General features: G+C 45.2%; 1 protein-coding gene across 1 annotated transcript; it reads left to right on the top strand.

Moving 5' to 3' along the window:
- Positions 1-6,783: 6,783 nt before the first annotated feature.
- On the top strand, positions 6,784-16,499 carry LOC117833719 (uncharacterized). Its single transcript, XM_034713313.2, has 2 exons — positions 6,784-7,462; positions 15,490-16,499. Exons 1-2 carry the CDS (start codon positions 6,875-6,877, stop codon positions 16,165-16,167), a joined length of 1,266 nt encoding a protein of 421 aa, XP_034569204.1. The 5' UTR covers positions 6,784-6,874; the 3' UTR covers positions 16,168-16,499.
- Positions 16,500-21,732: the final 5,233 nt, after the last annotated feature.

Genomic DNA, 21,732 nt, shown 5'->3' with positions numbered 1-21,732 from the left:
AGAGGTGGAGAGGAGGCCGGGGTGACGGCGGCGGAAAGGAGCAGGGCGATGGTGGAAAGGAGGCCGGGGCAACGGCATGCGGCGAAGAGGAGGCCAGGGTGACGACGGAGAGGAGGCGCCAGCGACGAAGGCGGACGGGCGCGGCAGTGGATCTTGGCGTGGTGAAAATTGCAAGTGTTGAGTGGTGGAGGCCGGGGTAGAAGATGAGTTACTTTTATCCCCCCCCTTTATCCCAGTTGCAACTCACAACTAGGATAAAAGGTTACTTTACTCCTAGTTGCAAGTTGCAACTTACAACCGGGACAAAAGGTCACTTTGCATATTTCGACCATGCAAAAATATATTAAATTAGCAAGTATATTTACAATAAGTTTGAATGAGTCATTAATAATATACTAGTTCTTTTAGCTCCTAAAATAATTATTTTACTGCATCACTATCATCAAGAAACTATTCAATTAAATAATTTCAACGCGCAAAAAATTCAATTGATGTATGTGGTTAACATTGTTCATATTGATCGAATAAATCTTCAGCTCAACTAATTTAAACACACATGAAATCATAGATACGTTAAATTAAAAATTGTATCAAATAGTATATGAAATCATAGAACTTTACAATGTAACTTTACATAAAGGTGAAGCATATTTAGTGCATTACAATGTAACGTTAAAAAATTTCTTCTTCATGAAAGTTCCTTGGTCATGATCGCGGCGTAAGTACGGAGCCTCTTCTTTGGATAGCATGATGCTTGGGTCAACTTCAATAGTGAATGGAGGCATTCCATCAAACTGATCATAATCATTTGATTGGTCTATTTTGTCCTTGAATCCCATGATTTTTCATTTACCTGGAAGAACTATGTGGCGCTTTGGTTCCCATGGGTCCACTAGATTTCTCTTTGGTTTGCTAGACATATCCTTCACATAGAAAACCTGATGCACATCATTGGCAAGTACGAATGGTTCATTATTATATCCAATCTTGCTTAGGTCTACTATTGTCATTCCATATTGATCTTTGGTGACGTCAGTTAGCTTCACCCATTGGCAATGAAACAGAGGGATGTACAACAGTCCGTATTCGAGTTCCCATATCTCTTCTATGAAACCATAATACGAGTCCTTGCTCCTATTGCTGTCTATGGCATCTATGCGGACACCACTATTCTGGTTCGTGCTTTTCTGATCTTGAACTCTCATGTAAAATGTATAACCATTTATCTCATAGCCTTGAAATTTCACGATTGTGCTAAAAGATCTCCTAGCTAACCAAGCGAGCTGTGGGTGAATCTCAGAGTTACCCATAAGTTGTTAACACAACCAGGAGGGAAAAGTATCTATGTGATGACGTATAATCCAAGCATCGGATTTCGTCGGGTTTTCGCAAACTAGCATCTGCTTGTGCTTCGAATACATGTTGTCTGTGTCGTCTAAATAGTGGGTGCAAGCCCGATATCCCTTATTTGTCTATCCCAAAAGGTTACTCAGTGTAGGCCAATCATTGATGGTTACGAACAACAATGCTCGTAGGTTAAAGATCTCTTATTTATCCTCATCCCACACACGTACACCTTCTTCCTTCTAGAGTTGTAAAAGTTCATCAACCAATAGTCTTACGTACATGTCAATGTTGTTGCTAGGTTGTTTTTGGCCTTGGATAAGTGCCGGCATCATAATGAACTTCTGCTTCATGCACAGCCAAGGAGGAAGGTTGAACATATATAGGGTCACAGGCTAAGTACCATGACCACTACTCAACTCACCGAATGGATTGAATCCATTAGTACTTAAACCAAACCTTATGTTCCTTGCATCACTTTCAAAGTCCAGGAATGCTCTATAAGTTGATGTCCACTGGGCCCCATTAGTGGGGTGTCTCAGCATCTCATCTTTCTTACGTTCTACTTTGTGCCATCGTATCAATTTAGCATTCGCTTTGTTCCTGAACAAGCGCTTCAAGTGTGGTATTATAGGGAAATACCACATCACCTTTGCAGGAACTCTCTTCTTGGGAGGCTTCTCCTCAACATCACCAGGATCATCTCGCCTAATCTTATACCTTCAGCGCTCTGCCCACAGGACAAGCATCCAATTTCTCGTATTTAGCACCACAATAGAGGATATACTCATTAGGGCATGCGTGTATCTTCTGAACCTCCAATCCCAAAGGGCAAACAATCTGTTTAGCTTCATATGTTGTGGATGGCAATTCATTATTCTTGGGAAGAATCTTTTTAATAATTTTCAACATCCCCTGAAATGCCCTATCGGACACACCATTTTTGGCCTTCCATTGCATAAATTATAGTGTGGTACCCAGCTTTTTATGGCCCTGCTAGCAATCTGGGTACAACAATTTTTGGTGATCAGCAATCATGTGCTGCAACTTTGCTGCTTCCTTCTCAGTTTCGCAATCTCTATGTGCAGTAGCACCTGACCAAGGTCATCGTAGGGCTATCTTCTACAAACTCATCTTTATCAGCCTCGCCCATTGTAGTATCCACAAAAGCTTGGCTTGCAGCCTAGTCCAGAATGTTGTCATCATCCTCCTCCTTTTCGCCATCTTCCATTACAACCCCTCTTTCGTCGTGCTTGGTCCAAACAAAATAGTTAGGCATGAAACTGTATCTAAACAAGTGGCTATGAATAGTCCTTGTTACTACATTGACAACATTTGAACCCGTTCTCTGGCTTGTTCGCTTTGGCCACTTCGAGAAAACAATGCAAGACATCAACAAACTTTTTGCTCCATCTATCCGCATTATACATCCATTGCCAGTCCATCTGCATCGTATTACGCATGAATATAGATTATGCATGGACAACATATGAACCTGTATTATGCATCGTATTACGCATGAAAATGGATTACGCATGGACAACATATGAACCCGTATTACGCATCATATTTCGCATGAAAATGGATATAGGTCTTCGTATTAGATAAAGAACTTGATAATGGAATGAAACAATCCACATGAAAATTACACCATTAATTCCACATTCATAACAATGACTAAAGATACATATAGAGATTACACTCATAACAATACAATAAAGATGGTATAATATAACCAAATATTCGCCAATAAAGATACATATAGAGGTTACACTCATAAAAACACAATAAATATGGTACAACCCTAGTTTTAATTAACCTTGTCAAAGCTTAAGTAGAGTGTTTAGAAGTTAATCTAGCACTTAAAAGGACCAAAATGCCATTTAAAAGCTTAATTTGGAGGCAATTCGTAATTTTAAAGTTTTATATAACAACTTCAATTTTTGCCAATATAACAGTGGTAAAACATTTCAAATCAAATAACTTTGCTTATTTGAGATTTTGCTAGTTTGAAGAGGAAGAGGTTCAAAAATTAGTTTGAAATTCAATAGTAATTCAAAGGCTCTATCAAAATCGCTGAGTCCTTGAGAACATGGCTGTTAAGAAGTTTAGATTTTGTTATCTCTAATTCCAGACTAGTCTGAAGATGAGGCTTTTATAGAAGTTGTAGAATAAACATTAGAGAACAACTTTGTTAATTTGAGCTTTGACCATTTCACACCGGAACCTTTTCAAAATTTAGTCCAAAGTTAGCCCAAGCTTCAATTTCAGCAAACACTGCTTTAAGTTCCAAAACAGTGAGTGTCTTCCAACTTGGTGTGTAAATTTCTACAAAATCCAAAACTAAGGTGGACCTAATCCTTTTGTAAGAGTTTGAGTCTGAAGTGTGTACAACAATGTTGTCCATTTGACCTTGATCTAAATCAGAACAGAAACCTTTCAAAATTTGAGTTAAAGTCAGCTAAAGCCTTAAACACCACTTCATTCCAATTTTTTTCCTAAGTCTGGTAAACTGGCGTTCCCAAGTATTTTGGCTTCGAATAACTTCCAATTTAGCATGAATTCATGGCCTCTTACGGTCCATCAGCCTTAAGCCTTTACTCACCCTTCACTACTACCTTGGTCCTTCGGTGCCAAGCCTCTTGCTTGCCCTTCACCCTTGCATGATCCAACACAGCCGAGTCTTTCTTGCCCTTCACCATCTTGCCATATGAAACCACTTTGTATCCCACATCCTCAGTGTATTCACTTTCTCATTGACATCATTCAAGACCATATACTTGTTGATCACAAAATCATCATGCCCATGCTTTTGATCTTCATCAACTCATGATGTTCATATTTTTTCACACATTCTCAACAAGTATCCATTGATACATAATGTCTTGTTGTCACCGATCGTAACCTCAACTTATTGCAACACAACCAATGAGCTATCAATCCTTATCTTGATGCCGAAACTCAACCTAACACATCAACTCATGGAGATAGTTAGTACCACACATCCGGTTGTCATTAATCACCAAAACTCACCATAGCATGATTCTTAGGGGCCTAGATCCTTCATCGGCTCTTGGTCTCAACGCAAGGTGCCGAGCTCCAGCACCGCCGGCCGTCAGCCACTGTTCACCCGCACCATAGGGAGTCAAGGTCCAGTGCGCTAGGCCACGCACTATCGGGTCGTCGTGTCCCTGCGACAATTGCCAGCCCCTGTGCGCCGCCCCCTGTGGAAAAAGAGATAAGGTGAGAAGAATGGATAAGGAGAAAGAGTGGGTGGAGGGAAGGGATAAGAGGAGAGGGAGTCGGTGAGAGAAGGTTCAGCCAATGGGAGGGCTAGGTTTTGGATGTGAGGATCACTGATGTGGTAGGGTGTGTTTCTTCATAAACTTATAACGAGTTTTGAACCACTAAACAATTTTAAATAAAAAATTTGTTTGATATAAAGTTCATCTTCATCCGAAAACCATATGAAATATTTATGATTTTTTTTTGCGCATAACCATTTCTAGGGGCAGGTCAAGCCATCACCCGCGCCTAGAAATGATTTCCAGGAATGGTTGACGCCATCATCCACCTCTAGAAATTATTTACAGGAGCGGGTGGAGCCATCAACCGCCCTAAAATTATTTCTCCATTTTTGTTTTTCTTTTAAAAGAAATTTTTGGGCTATTATATGATCTCAAATGCAAAAATTGTCCACTACAAAGTTTTAAGTCTGGTCAATCTCTATAATTTTGATATTAAGTTTGTATTCATCCAAGATCACATGAAAAAATTTGTATGAAAAAAATACATTTATTAAACCCATTCACATATACTGATACATTAACATATAACCACACATATACTCATTTATATACTTATATACATTTAGATCTTGTTGACCATTACAACTTTGATATATAGCTTCTCTATAACCGAAGTCATTTGAAAATTTCAAAAATTGTAGATTTCAAAACTAGAGAACTTATAATACAATTTTGGAGTATTAAACAATTTCAAATGTAAAACATGTCAACTTCAAAGTTTTAGGTCTCGTCGATCTCTACAATTTTGACATAGAGCTTCTCTATAGTCGAAGTCATTTAAAAAATTTAAAAATTTTAAATTTCAAAACCAAAGAACTTATAATGATATTTTGAAGTATTAAACAATCTCAAATTAAAAACTTGTTAACTTTAAAGTTTTAGATCTAATCCAGCTATTTAAGTTTGATGTAGAGCTTGTATATAGCTGAAGTCATTTGAAAATTCAAAAGATTAAGATTTCAAAATTAGTGAACTTATAATGATATTTTGAAGTATTAAACAATCTCAAATAAAAAAATTTTACTATAAAGTTTTAGGTCTTGTCGAGCTATACAGTTTTGAAAAGTTTGTTTTCATCCAAGATCATATGAAAAAGTTACAAATTCATTTTCATGGAACTATTTCTAGGGGCAGACCATGTTATCACCCAACCCTAGAAATCATTTCGGGGCTCCCTGAAAATGATGATTTCTAGGGCCACATCACCCCATCGCCCACCTCCAAAAATAGACGTTATTTGTAGGGGTAGCTCATCGCATTGTCCGCCCCTGCAAATGCTTTTCTAGGAGCGGGTGGGTCGGAAGTTACAGTAGCCCCGTTCTTTTTTAGGAGTGGGTGACCTTTTGACCCGCTCATAAAATAATCGGGATGCGCCTACAAATCCTTCCTTAAGTAGCGCTCATGTGACCACCAAACACAATTTGTTATAGTATTTTTTAAGGGCCAGCTGATAAAACTCCAGAGGTGTAATGCAGCTTATGAAAATAACATAAAAATATGTCTAAATTCGTAAAGAAAAATATTTAGAATCTTATTTTTCACGAATTCTCCGGTGATGTTACATTCTACATTCATACAACGTTTTAAATTCAAACTTAATCCCATTTGTAAATGAAAGAGAATCAAGTGCAATATGAATCCAATAAAAAACTTTTGTCCCATCCTACTCTTGAAGTTGATTCCTTTTGAACATTTCAGATTTTTTTACAAAACTTTTTCACCAATAATACTTACGAATATCAAGAAAGCAATTGATTCTTTCAAAAACATTTGCACAAAATGTATTCTAAAAGCCTTTCTTCAAAGGAGTTTTCTTAGCGACTTGTTTCTTAGGGGAACAAAAAATACATTATGAAAATACGACAGAGGAAAGCTAAAATGACAGAAGGTAACTAGAAAGAAGGTAACGAGAAATAAATAGTTGGTTCTTAGGTCGTATTTATTTGAGCATCTAGGAGCTTTTCAGCATAAAAGTTCTTATGCTAGGTTTGTATGGAAGCGCCATGATTTCAAAACAAAAGGAAAAATAGAAAATGCGACCAAAACGAGATCAAAGCACACCAGCGCAGCAGCACGAATCTCCACGCGCGCTCCCTGCCCGAAGCGCCCAGGCCAGCCAAACCCGACACCCTCTCGCCGTCGTCCTCACTCCCCCAGAAGCCACAGCTTCGCTCGCGTTCCCACTTCCCACCCCGTCAGATCTCGCGCCCCCGCCCGCCGCGATGGGCTCCGCCAACTCCTCCCACTCCTCCGTATCCAGCGCCGGCGGCGAGGAAGACGACGACGACGAGCCCTCCGTCGCGGCCGCCCCCTCGTCCGCGGGCCCGCCGCCGCCCCCGCCGCGGCCCGCGCTCGCGCCGGCGCCGGTGCGCGTGCCCCCGGCGGCGTCTGCGTCCAAGGTGCTGGAACAGGAGCCCGAGGTGCTGCCGTGCCTCGCCGCGGACTCTCCGCTCTCGCCGCAGCCCTCGGCGGCGGGCACCCCGCGCCTGCTCGCGGGCCCAGGCATCAAGGTCTGGGACCCCTGCCACGTCCTCCTCCCACCGCCGCCGCCGCCGGCTGCGTCGGCGCACCCGGGGAGGCACGCCGACGCCGCGGCGGTGGAGGTCGTTGTGGTCAGCCACGGGGAGTGCGCCGCCGCGATGCGCCCGGACCTCATCGGCGGCCGGTGGCCCGCCGCGGCGCTCACGGCGCGCGGGGAGCGCCAGGCGCGCGCGCTCGCCGTGTTCCTGCGCTCCCGCGGCGCGAGGCTTGCCGCGGCGTTCGCGTCCCCGCTCGACCGCACGCGCGCCACCGCTGCCCTCATCTGCCGGGTGAGCACTCCATTGCTCTCCTCCTGATAGTACATTGGGTTGCTGCTGATGCGCTCCTCTCTTGGAATGCACCTGAATTGACTTGGAAAGCTCGCGAGGACAAATTATGTCTTTTAGCTTGTGCATTGTAGTTGTTCTATGCTACTCATCGGTCTTGTCCTGGAATTTTCCTGACTGTCTAAAAAGCCAATCTTATCAAAATGATGCTACACTTTGACATTGTTGTGTACTGTGTTTGTTCTCTGGGATCATGCCTCAAAATGATGCTGAAATTGATCAAAACACTGATCCAGCCCTTTGGCTTATGGGCTGGTGTATATATATATATCATCTTTGGTTCATCCCTGATAGTGTAGTCCAAGAGGGCATTAATCTTTATGGAAGTGCTGCTGAATGTTGTCCTTCACAGTATGCAAAGGTGCCCTTTGGAGATGCAACCATGCATCTTTAGCACTGATAATGCCCGTGCTAGTTCGCTGGTTGCATTTGGCAACTGGTTGACATAGATGCTTCCGTGATTTGTTTTGCGAGAAAGCAGCTATGGTATCTTTCATACCCTGAAGGTTTCTTTCCATTTTATTTCCCTTATTGAATAATAGTTATCCATTCTTTTTGTCTTATGTATTTTGGCAACATAACAGTTACTGGTAACATTGAGAGTCTACTGCGCTGCTATCATGAAGCTGTTTCATGCATATTAATCTTGTCATGTAGATTGTTTTCATGGCAAGATCAGAACTCTTGTTGAGAGTCTTCCACAGAACTAGTGGCGTAGCCAACTGAGTATCCTGGTGTGCCTAGGCACACCCAAACTTTTCAAATTTTATTGGAGATTACCTAAGTGTTTGGGACAAATGTTTTACGGTCTAGCATTCTGATGCACTCTTGCACACCCATCATAAAAATTCTAGCTACGCCACTGCAGTGAGCTGTGGTGAAATTAATGCTGTTATATGTTTTATTATCTGTAAGACATAAACTATATGGTTCCTTGTTACAGAAGTAACTACTAAACTTGGATCTCATATTGGTGTTCTCTTTATCTTCAAGCTCTAAATATTACACTGTACTTATTTAAACACATAACAGTTTCGCATTGATCTCAGTAGGGAAAACATAGGTAGAAACATAAGGATGGGATCCCATGTTTTTTTACCTTCTACATGATATTAGCCTGATGGTAGTGGTTGTTCTTCGTTGTAAAGGAGCAGACTGTCTTTTTGACACTAGCATAAATTGGACCTAGATGACAAGCTTTTCTACTGTACAGATAGTAATCTGAAATGGATTATGGTTAGGACATGTTAGTTAAGTCTAGTAGCTCTATTAGCTTTTATTCCTATTTTACCCCTTTGCTTAACCACCAAGCTACCTCTTGGTTGGTAGCCTATATATGTACTAAAACTGGCCATTGCCCAGAGAGGTGGAATGAGAAGTGATCCATTTGGGCCAACACTTGGTATCTAGAGCCTATTTTCTCATCCACCTCTCCTCTCCCATGCACCCGAAACCCTAGCCCGTGGGGCCCCCTCCGGCCGGTAGAGCACCTCCCCCACCCTCCCCGCATGCAGATCCGTCGCGGGAGGCGGCGGATCGGGTGCAGGCGGCGGCGGATCGAGGCAGCGGCGCGAGCGTTGACCGGAGCGCGAGGCGGGTGGCGGTGGCTTTCGGCGGAGGAGGCTGCTGTTCGGCTCGGGCTTAGCGTGGCGCGGCGTGGGACCAGCGGTGGCTCACGGGACAGCGGCTCGTGCGAGGCGTGCAGGCGCGGCGCGTGCGGCAGCACGGCTCGAGCGGCTGCGGGCGGGCAGCGGCGGCGGCGCGCGAGGTTGAAAGGATCTTGTGATGCTAGGGGGGGGGTGAATAGGCTCACTACAAAATTTTCCTGAAAAACTTCGCAGCGGTATTAGAACTTCCGACAGCAGAAAGTGAGCTGAACGAAATTCAAAATAAAACCTGAATATGCCAATTCTGTTTGATTCAAAAGATTGTAAATGAAGTGTATAGACTACTGCAGGTGATAGATATGCAAGGAACTTCACAAATTTATAGATCGGCTTAAATCAAGCTTCTAGGTCAATATGAACTCGAAGAACACAATAAGCACACGAGACAAGGATTTGTTTACCGAAGTTCACTTCCACAAAGGAAGCTACGTCTCCGTTGAGGAGCTCACAAAGAGCCGGGTCCTCACTAACCCTTTACCTCCCTCAATCAACCACAAAGGAGGATTGAGTCACTTACTATGAATCCACGAAGGATGGGTTGATACAAACGTTCCCGGGCGCACCACACAAAGAGGGTGCTCAAACGGGCGACGCCTAACCGTCTAGAAGCAAGCTTCAAGAGTAACAAACGCGAATCGAAGACTGAAGATGCTTCAAGTGCTCTTGATATGAACTTGTTGGACCTCGCACTCAAATCCTCAAGACTCACACCTTCAACCTTGCTCTCACCCAATCCCTAGCTCAAACTCTCAAGGATTTAGCTCAAAAGGGAGTGGGGGAGGAGTATTCAATGCTCTAGAAGTGTTTTGGCTCGAGTTTGTTCAGCAACAATGAATGGGGGGAGGGGGGGTTGAGGGGGTATTTATACCTGAGCACCCAAAGCTAGCCGTTACTGCACCATTATGTGCTTGTCGGAACTTCCAACACAGGGTCGGAACTTCCAACGAAGTTAAATTAAAACGGCCGAGCATCACTGGTCGGAAGTTTCTGAAAACTTCCAGCCAGTGTCGGAACTTCTAACCCCCTGTCGGAACTTCCGACACTCACAGAATCTGTGAGAAAACAGATGTGCAGGTGAGTGATTTGTGTCTCTCAAGGGTGTTCTCAATTGAGCACTTTAACATCTTCAAGCTATCCATTTGCATACGGTGTTCCTATACTCAAATTCACAACTAGAAATCATAGCAAAGTCTTCTTCTGAGCTCAACACCGTTCTTTCTTTGAAATCGGGGGTTCTTGAGGTTCATTTCATACACCTTTGCACTTCTTTAGAATTAAAACCTGTCAATCACTCGATAAAATCATTAGTTCCTTAATCATGCATGTCATCAACACCAAAACCCACTTCCGGGGCCCAATGCACTTTAAGAGGCGCGTGTGCGGTGGACGTGCGAGCAGTGGCGCGGTGCGCGAGTAGCAGAGCGAGGCGGCTCAGGTGTGGCTGCAGGCGGTCCGGGGGGTGGCGAGCGGTAGCAGCAGGCGGCGTGTAGCGGGCGCGCGGGAGGTGCTGCAGGGGCGTCGCACGGCAGCAGAGGAGGCATAGGCGGTGGCGGGTCCCTCCCCTTCTTCCCGGCGGTTTCCTTCACCTTCCCCATGGTTGGCTCCAGGAGAGCATTGGCCGCGGGTGGCGCGAGCGGCGGCGGCGGCGTGAAGAGCGTGGGCAGCGCGAGCCCCGCGGACGTCGCGACTCAAGTGGCCGGTGTGGTGTCGGCACTCCCGGCTAGCTCCAGGGCTCCTCTCGTACCTCCTCCGACTGCTCGACCACGAGCATTGCGTGGCCCCGCAGGGCGGCCACCAAGGAGGAGCGGCGTGAGGAGGCGGTGGCGGCGGCTCGACGCGCCGCACGCTGGGAGCAGGAGCAGCGCATTGCGGCTGAGGAGGCAGCAGTGGAGCGGCGCCGGGCACAGTGTGCGGCTGCGGCGCGCGAGGAGTGGCGAGCGGAGGCCACGAGGCGAGAGGACTGGCGTTGCGCGGCGGCGCTGCGCGACGCTGAGGCACAAGAGGCGGCTGCAGCTCGGGCAGCACGCGTGGCGGCTGTGGAGGCCGCGACAGCGCGTGCAGCCGAGGCAGCCTGCCTAGCCATGGAGGAGGCAAAGCGATAGCGGCGGTCGCCACCCAATGACGTCTGGAGGCGGACCGGCTACGCGAGGAGGCGGAGGCGACGCGTGAGATGGCGCATCGTGACGAGATGGAGCTAAGACATACGGTGCAGGGTGCTGGTGCTGAGGCGCATGGCGACTGTCCCGAGTTGGAGGAGGCGGACCGACGGCGGAATGCAGAGGTTTTACCGTTGGGTCTAGGACCTGTGTTGAGGCGCGGACGGTGGGCGTCCTCGGAGTAGGAGGAGCTCCGGCCACAAGTCCGGCCTCAACTCCGACTATGACTCCGACCTCGACTCTGGGCACCGACCCTCGAGGGTCCTGAAGACCATCATTCGGGGGTCCTTCGGCAGCACGCAGTGGCTGATGTTGACAAAGACCAACTACATGGAGTGGTTCTCGGTGATGAAGGTGAAGCTCCAGGTGCGGGAGATGTGGGATGCGGTCTGGTATAGTGACGTCAACAACCACGAGGACCAGCAAGCGCTCGAGGCATTGCTCGCCGCGGTCTCGATGGAGATGGCGGCGAACCTCTCGAGGAAGAGGACTGCCAAGGCCGCTTGGGACGCTATCGCTGCGGCCCAAGTTGGTAGCGACCACGCCCGCAAGTCCACTCTGCAGAAGCTTCGGCAGGAGTGGGATCGTCTAGCTTTCAAGTCGGGCAAGGACATCGACGCCTTCGCCCTTCGCCTCTCCAGCCTGATGCAGCAGCTAGAGCGGTACGGCGACGATGAGATCAATGAGGAGAAAGCCGTGGTGAAGTTCGTGCGTGTCGTCCCGAAGAAGTACTCGCAGCTCGCTATCTCCATTGAGATGCTGCTCGACCTCTCGACGTTGTCGGTCGAGGAGCTGATGGGGCGACTCAAGGCATTCGACGACCACGACGAGCCTTCTTTTGGCGGGGAGATCATCTTCGGTGGTCAGCTCCACCTCATCGAGGAGAGGTGGCTTGTCCGCCGGAAGGAGCGGAAGGAGGGGGAGCCTTCGTCGACAGGCGGCCGCAAGCGTGACAAGTAAGTGCAAGGCGCGAGGAGGTGCAGAGGGCGGGGCATGAGGAGGCGCCCAGGGCGGTGCCGCTAGCGAGTGCGAGGCCGCTCGAGACGACACCTGCTACAACTATGGCAGGACTGGCCATTGGGCCCGGGAGTGCTGCCAACCGAGGCGTGGCCAGGCCCACGTTGCGCAGGCTGTGGAGGAGGAGCCAGCTCTGTTCCTAGCTCATGGGACCAGCGACGGCTCTCCTCCACCTCGACGGTACCAGCGATGACAAGATTGACGATTGGTTCCTGGATAGTGGTTGACGTGCGTGGCTCCGTCAAGTTCGGCGACTCTTCGGTCGTGGAGATCACGAGCGTCGGCTCTGTCGTCCTCGTCGCCAAGACTGGCGAGCCCCGGCTCCTTACCGGTGTGTACTACATTCCCGCGTTGAGGAACTCGATCATCAGCCTCGGGCAGCTGGATGAGAACGGGTCGCGCGTGGATATCGACAGCGGAGTGCTCCACATTTGGGATCGACACCGCCACCTCCTTGCCAAGGTGGATACGGGGGAGAACAACCTCTACGTCCTCTACGCGGAGGTGCCACAGCTCGGCATCAAGGAGGTGGTGCGGGGCAAGATGGTGGACGGTGGCTCGACTTCGACGTACTGCTACTACATTCACTTCGATGGAGTTGGGGGAGTGGGCAGCTCTTCTTCATCGAGCGTGACTACAGCGAGCTCTTCACTGGACCGCTCGGTGAGTTTTGCCACTCTGCTCTCTCACGACGAGGACCGCGTCGAGCCACTGCAGTACCGCACCATGGCGGACATTCTCGGCGACCAGTCGCTGCCAGGATGGGACCGGTGCCATGCTTCACCTGACGCGCGACAACGGTGAGTCTCGCTCCTTGACTGAGGCTGAGGGACACGTGGCCTACCGCATGCAAATGGTCGCTGGATAGCAAGTCCGCTCAAGTTCGTTGAGGAAGGGAGCGTCAAGGCAACCACATCAACACTCAGGAAGAGTCCTTAGAATAATATATTAGTAGTGTCTGTGAGCACTTGTGTCTGTGGGTGGTTCATGCCTACGTGTACCTAATCACCAATTATGCTTTTCTTTCTATGTAAAAGCTGCTAGACTTAGGGGGAGATTATTAGTTAAGTCTAGTAGCTCTATGAGCTTTTATTCCTATTTTACCCCTTTGCTTAGCCACCAAGCTACCTCTTGGTTGGCAGCCTATATATGTACTAAAACTGGGCATTGCCCTGAGAGGTGGAATGAGAAAGTGATCCATTTGGGCCAACAGGACAGCCTTTGAGTGTTTCTTGCTACCTTTATGTAGCTTACTGGCAGGTCTTCGGATTTATATGCTTTCTACTTAACAATATCTACAATTTTTTTATTGGTGTTAATGTTGTTTGATGCACGTTAGGAATTACAGGAATGGCTAGAGTGAAAGAAAGCTCTTGAAGAAAATGAATATTTTAACTGCACCAAATAATAATGATATGGAAATCTTTTGCACTCATAGATTGAATGCTCATATGGGACTTTGGTGGGTTTGGTAAAAACCTTTAGCAGTGAGGTATCAGGAAGGTGCAGCATTAGCAATGCTGCAAGTCTACAACTGGACCTAGCTGAGATGATGGTGTGAGCATCTTTGCTTCTGCATATTGTTCTTCTTAGAGTGCAGATTTCTGCTTGTCCATTCCTGTATATTTGTGCATGTAAAACGTTTACTCTTTAATCTTGGAACAAATTTCTTTCCGGGGGCTTGCCTCTTCTGTTGTGGAACTAAAATTTATTAAAGAATGGTCCTTTGGGGTTTGAATTAAAGGTAACGCGCTGACCTTTATGGCAAGATGTATTTCTCTTAAACGATGAGTGCTTCTGGATTATCAAAACCAGTAACTTGTTCCTTTAGGGTGTATTCCCTTGTTTCAGAGGCCCACAGCCACATGGGTTAGCTCTTCTGGGAATTGGGGGACAACCCCCAACTTAGTGTGCAAGCAATTACACTGAAAATACTTCCAATTTTGGATCAACGCACTTAAAGATTCATCAAGGGTATCTTTTGTTACAGATTACATTGAACAACTTGCCTGGGTTCTTGACAATGAACTGGAACTAAATAAACTACAAATTCACCACTTTTCCTATAACCTTTTATGGAAACTTTTGCTCTAAATTTGATTGAAACTGTACCATAGTTTTCTAGAGAAGATTATACCTTATACCTTAAAATGGTATTCCTGAAATGCAGACACACTGAAGTTATATATCGGATTCTATGATGTGTTGCAGTTTTGCTTCAAAGTTGTTCGAAACATCAGATGCTGGTAATGTTGGCCTCTTTAAACATCAGAACATTATTTTCAGACTTTGCTGAATCTGTTGCTTGTTTCATGGTAAAATCAATCCGTTGCAGTTTACACAACATATGCTGAATCTGTTGCTTGTTTCACGGTAAAATCAATCCATTACAATTTATACACTGTGTGCTGAATCTGTTGCTTGTTTCATGGTAAAATCAATCCGTTACAATTTTGTGATGGTCAATTGTTTGTCGTTTATGATATTTTAATGATATACTGTATCCGTGTTAGAATATGTTTTAAATTGTCAATGTGATATGGTAGAACTAGGGATAGCATGAAGAACCTATTCGTCACCCTCCCTTGACCCTCTGACTACTTTTAGGGTTCTTCTTACTTGATTACAATGGATGGTGTGACTGTGCTTATATAGCCAGCTACCTAACAAATCCAATCAAATCTAAATAACCTTATCTTTCTAACAACCTTATCTCTAATGACCTGCTAACAAACCAATTTTATTCCCCTCGTGGTGCTGTTCACGAGCTACAGTACTTGTGGGCCTAGGCATGTGGCCGGCCCACTTGCCATAACACGATGATTGTCCCGTTTCCTCTATTAGCCATTTAGTTCCAATTGAGTCTTCAACTCCAATGCGGCAATGCCTTTTATCTTGTGCTTTCCATTCCTTGGATCTGGGTGTAAAGTCCATTGTTTTTAGACATGATTAAGTGCGCATCAGTAAATTAAAGCTTTCATGAAACAGAACCCTGTTGCATACTATTTCTGCGACAACTCCAGTGTTGCATATAACATCTGCACAGTTTTCCTGCTTAGACAATTTGTGTTTCTATTGACTTTATTTTGATTCGTTTGCAGTTTGTAATATATTTTATGTTAATCTGCAGGAACTTGATTTTCCAGAGGAGCAGATCCAACTATCAGATGCTCTGACTGAGATGAGCCATGGTCAGTGGGAGGGCTGCTCGAAATCAGAAATTTATACTCCAGAAATGCTTAATCTGATGGACAGCACGCAGCCTGATTTCTCAGCACCATCGGGGGAGTCCCTCAGGCAGGTACAGTTTCGGATGATGGAATTCCTGAACCGGACCATCCTAAGGCTACCAGAAAAGGTAGCAATGGGGGACACACTATCGCAGCAAAATGAGGCAAAGTGGTTCTCTCGGCAGAGCTCCAGCAATTCTGTCCAAGATGGTCCTCCTTGGGATCTACTTTACAGGCTCAACCCGCATAGCCTCCAAAGAAAGAAATCTGGGAAGAGCCGGCTCCAATTTGTCACTTCAGGGGACAATGACCCCGAGGATGACTTCTCTCCTAAAGATATAAACCAGAGGCACATCCTTCACAAAGGAAGTTTAGGGAGCTCTGTAACGACCTCCATTGCGATTTTCAGCCATGCGACCCCCATTCGTTGTCTGATTGCAGGCCTGCTGGATTGCAATCCTATGATGTCACAGAGAATATGTATAGACGACTCCTCAGTTACGGTTCTTCAGCATTCGTCGAGAACGGGGTGGCAAATAAAAAGGTTGAATGATACCGCTCATCTCAGGCTTCTCTAGATGCAAGATGCCACGCTGTTCAGGAAGAACGTAGCTGATGCGTGCATCAGTGCAAGAATTTATCAGAACATTCTGCAAATCATGTGCTATGCCACCATCAGAAGTCCATTCCCATCACTGTATTTCATTTGTATCTATTCCCATATCTTGACGCCAGGAAGAAGTGTTGGCCTGTAAGGTGTTGTGCTGTATTTGTTGTTATTCTTTTCTTTTTCTAAATTATTTATCAATTGTAATTTCCTGCTGAATCTATCCCCATTTTTTGGTGGGTAGTTGGTGGGGAGCATATTTCAATGCATCATTCTTTTTGGCCATATGTTTTGCGAGTTTCAGATATTGTGTATCCCTGAGGCGTGGTTGGTATGCAAAATGCAGTACTTCAAATTTATTTTATCACCCTCGTGTATATATGCATTATTAGTATAGAATGTCTTGAATCATTTCGTTCGTGACTATTTGTGTGCGCAGGAGGTTCTGAAAGGATCAAGATGTCGCTTGGAGGGGGTGAATAGGCGAGCTGACCAATTTATAAAACTTCAACCCACTTGGCAACATTACTCAGGCCAAAACAGGCAGACCGGTTGCTTAGGCCAAATTGATCAGACTGGTACATGGTAGAATGCTCATGTTCCTCCTTGACTTCTAGCACCAATTGAACTTTGAGAGTTGCTTTTATAGATGATATCTGGCAGGGTAAAGTAGTCCTTGCGCATAAGACAAGTACACCTAAGTAGATCAAAGAGGAAGCATGAGTAATTTGCTAGAAATCAACAAGTGAGAAACTAAAGGAAGACACAAGGACTTGTTTATCCGAAGTTCAGATTAACTGCAATGACATCTCCGTTGAGGAGTCTGTTGGAATACGAGTCTCTTTCAACTCCCTTCCAACAAACCGGGTCTCTTTCAACCACTTTCCTCGTCTCCACTAAATGATCTTTTTTCTTGTGGAGGCAAGATCGCAGTCCTCGCAAACTTACCGTTGCTCACCACACCTTGGGAGCTAGCCGGTGACGCCTACCCGTCTAGGAGGCACACCTCCAAGAGTAACAAATGCTTCAAAGCCTTTCTTGACGCAAAGCAAAAGTGTTCAAGCTATGGATTGCTCTTTTCACCTCACTAATGCTCACGCAAGATCACTCTCTCAATCCAACTTAAAGATTTCTCAAGAATCACTCAAGTCTCACAAAGAGATGTTGGGAAGAGCTTTTTTGGTCACTAGATGATGTCAAATGTGTGTAACCAGCAGCCCCTCAAGAAGGGGACCAAGGGTATAAATACCCCTAGCAACCAGAAACTAGCCGTTAGAGTTGCTCAAACCGGTCAAACCGGTTTGGTTTGAAAAACTAGCCGTTAGTTCCCTAACCCCCCAGACCAGTCATACCGGTCTGCTAGTTTGGCTGAGTTAGTCCCAAAAACCTCCAAAGACACTTACTCGGTCCACCTACTAGCTGAACCGACTTAAGTCAGCTGAGCCGTGACAATTAACTCACTCAAGGGTTTTCTTAAGGCCAATGTCACATAGGTCAACTAAGAGTACTTTTGGTGTTGCCAATTAGCTAATGTTGCATCCCTCTTAATAGTACGTCATACCTATACTCAAATAAATATAAATACTATATCATCCACTTGAGCTTGTAAGTCTTCATCCATGCTATACTTTGATCAATAGTCACTTGAGGGCTCTCAACATACCTATCATCTTAAGCACATCCATCTTGAGCTAGTGATTTAAGATTTTCCCTCATTCATGATAAGATATACTTAAATCCTCAAGTCACTCCAGTTTGTAAATTGCAATAGATTAGATGCATTTCATTGCTTCCCTCGGTAAGGCTTAGATATGATACTTCGAAACCCCCCTGATACTAGCCACTTCACCTTGGCAAAATGCACATAGTCCAAGCCGTCGCTTGACCAAAGCTTGCTTAGTCCCTCGCTCTAGTACCTCTCTTGATTTCATCACCTATTCTTGCCACTTTGAGTTTAGCTTTGCTTCTGACACCAACAATGAAATCCTATTTGAAATCCTCTTCAAATGCTTATTCTTGATTGATAAAGAATATCTCATGAATTGCAAACTTCCAATAACAAGACCAATATGTAACACATAAGTTCATGTCTTTTTATCTTGCAATACCCATTTGTGAACATCACTATTCTTTTCTTATTGATCCCTTTACTTGTCAATCAAGCTATCACATGATTTGGAGACTTATAGATCAACCATAAAACATATCCCCAAGTTTTACTTCACACTTGCTTATCATTGATCATATAATTGCATCACGGGATCATATACTCGCTTGCTTTTCTTTATTGTGAGCCATATAATACATATTCAACTTATGAGACAATATCACATCATAAATATGATAATAAAACCCTACTCACAATCTTAAACAAACAAGTTAGTCCTTTAATCGTTTTGTCATTCAATTCACCAAAACCCACTTAGGGGCCTAGATGCACTTTCAATCTCCCATTTTTGGTGATTGATGACAACTTGATTAAATCTTACAAATATATCAATAAAGTGGTTTTAGATTCTTAGATACATCATGAGCTCCCCCTTAATATGTGCTTTGAGTGGAATTTTAAAAATTTGACCTCACATGCTAAATGCACATAAACATGAATACCATGGGAACTTCCCCTATATCTTAGAATCTATGGGGGTGCAACATGTGTGTGTAACAAATAAAATACATGATGCACATGACATGTAATAATACTCAACAAGAGATAAGTGTGTGTGCTGTCAAAGACCAGACCGGTTTGCCTAGTTAGCACACACACAAAACAATCATCAACCATAACATGCATATCAAACTAACACAAAGTCACTTAAGAGCATAAATAAGTTCTACACACATAGTAGCACACATTACACGTTATCAAGTCCACATAGGAATTAAAATCAAATTATTACAGAACTTTCTCTCAGCCAACAGAACAGACCGGCCAAACCGGTGACAACTAACCAGCTACACTAAATCCTAAAGATGAAGCTTCTTTAATCCATTTCTTCTCCCCCCTTTGTCGGCAATGTCGTAGGAGCTGAGGCGGGGCAGTGTCGGGGCTGGCCGGGATGGCGTCGCGGGGGGCGGGGAGGGACGGGGGGCTGCCTCGTTAGTAGCGGTTGGTATCCCCAACCGGTACTAATTTTTTTCCTTTCTTTTCTTATTTTCTATTTTTTTATTGTATAATAATATTTCGTATTTGTTTCCTTTACGTATACTAGTTCTAATACGAATATGCTAATGTATGTAAAGTTCTATATATATCTAGAATATTACATTTGAGATCTTAGAGAGAACCACTTCTGATAATAATTCAAATACATAAGAAAAATAAGTACTTAAGTTGATACAACACTACTTTTGTCTTAGAGAGAAGTTCAAATACATAAGACAAATGTTACATCCACGCATACTACGGGCTTAGTCTGGATAGCTTAAAAAGATATGGAGCATAATTCATATCTCCAAGCTTAAACTCTAGAATGTCATCAATATAAGTTAGAGCATGAACTAGTGCACTCTCTAGCACTTCAGAATGATAATAATTTGGACAACCATAAATCTCAAACAATGGTGTGTCTGTCGCTTGAGATGCCTTGTAGAAAGAGACCTTAGTCTGGAGCAAGAAATCTCTAGTGCGTGTCGGGTATCCAACGCTGTAACTATATCGCAACCTTTCCACGGCTTGCTCCAGAATCGCTTCAAAGCTTATTGCCGCATAGGTTTGATTATACATATCCTAAAAGAAGAGAATAACATTATTATGAAATTTAAAAGATGTAATGTAATTATAGATAAAAGGATGATTAGATCCATACCATGTCATGTCGATTCAGATGACATAGCCTCTCAGCAGTCATAATCACACTACTGCTTCCCTCCTCAAGCACCTTTATTTTAAAATATGAGTAGTATGAGACAAAGTACCCATGATCCTTTAGTTGTTGCAGGCATGCCTCCACAACGGTCCTTTCAAAAGTTGTCTTCATTGGTGATGCTTGACCCCATCCATAAATTGCAACCATCGGTTTGGGCTGCCCTGGTGGTGCTCCTCGAATGGGTATTTGAAAAGAGATATGTAGTCTTTTAAGTGGACCAACTACATCGGCTTGCACTCTAGGAGTGGTACCACCTAGCTCTGTGATAACTCATTTAAGCCATCTAATACTGTTGATAACCTGCATTGTATGTAAGTAGAATTAGGAATTAATCATGTGTAGTACAAAACAAATTAGAAGAAGGAAATAACATTACTATGTTCGGAATTGCTCCGTTGCTTCGATCGCCTTTTGGCATGACGATACTGGGAGTAGGGAAGTGAACTTCTGCAAGACGAGGCAACGGTACCACCTCAAGGGTAGTAACATTTCTAGATGACATTCCTAGGTTTGAAGTTATCAAATATCCATCAAATTCTAGCTCAAAAATATGTTTAAATAAATAACCATTCGTACTAGTTGAACTTGCAGACTGTGATCATCTCGTTGAGTATTACTGGTCGATTATTTCTCCAAAGGGGACACGGTCTTCCACGACCGTTGCCTCTCTCCCTCGTAGAATCAGAGCTCCTCCTTGACATCCGTTGCCACTCGGCGGAGAACATGCTCGCCGAGACGAACACGGTATGCAAGTTCAACAAGTACGGATTTTCTATAATTTTCTAGCTATTTTCTAAGTATTCCAATTCATGGGAAAAATTAATTCTAAAAAATAAATGGCATGATTTCAATTTCTATGTATTTCAATTTCTAATCATTTCAATTTTCTATAATTTCTAACTAGTCCATTAGTTTTCTATAATTTCTCGCTATTCTCTACTACTGCAGAAATAAAAAAATAAATGGCATGATGATGTCACGGCGGTCGCGGGCTTACGTCAGTGCGACCTACGACCGTCGTGAGTCTGCAGGCGTGGAGCGGGGCGGCCAGCATCGGGGGCGCAGCCGGCCGGTGAGGTGACGACAGCGTCGGCAGGGAGGCGTCACGACCGGCACGACCGGGGCGGTGTTGGGGTCGGTGTGGCATCCCGTCCCCCCGGGGCCGGGCCCGCTTACACCTGGCAGCTCTCTAGGATATGAAGAATTCCCTCACAGACCAACACAAGTCTTTTCTGCGCACTTTGTCTTCACTCGTGCGCACCCGGGCGGTCACCCATCCCGAAATTGCTCCGGGCCAAGTACGCTTAACCTCGGAGTTCTTTGAGGATGAGCTTCCGGAAAAGAAGTTGCAACTTGTTGGTATGAGTATTCTATCAATCCTATTAAGCCTTGGGCCAGGATGTCACAGTCGGCGACGTCGGGGCTGGGGCACGGACGGGGAGGCGGGGGCGCGTCAGGGGTGGGGCGGCGGCATCGGGTGGCAATGTCGTAGGAGCTGAGACGGGGTGGTGGCCGGCCTGGTGGGGGCAGCGTTGGGGCTGGTCGGGATGGCATCGAGGGGGGAGGGGGTGTTGGGGTCGCGGTGATGGGGGGCGGCGACGGCATCGGGGGGCAACAAAGGCATCGGGGGTCAGCGATGGAGGCAGCGGACGGGGCCAGTGGCGGTG

The sequence above is a fragment of the Setaria viridis genome, chromosome 8 (genome assembly GCF_005286985.2).
Source record: "Setaria viridis chromosome 8, Setaria_viridis_v4.0, whole genome shotgun sequence".
In the NCBI taxonomy this organism is placed as follows: Eukaryota; Viridiplantae; Streptophyta; class Magnoliopsida; order Poales; family Poaceae; genus Setaria; species Setaria viridis.
The sequence above is the reverse complement of the archived record's forward strand: the minus strand, read 5'-3'. Positions and strand labels throughout refer to the sequence as shown.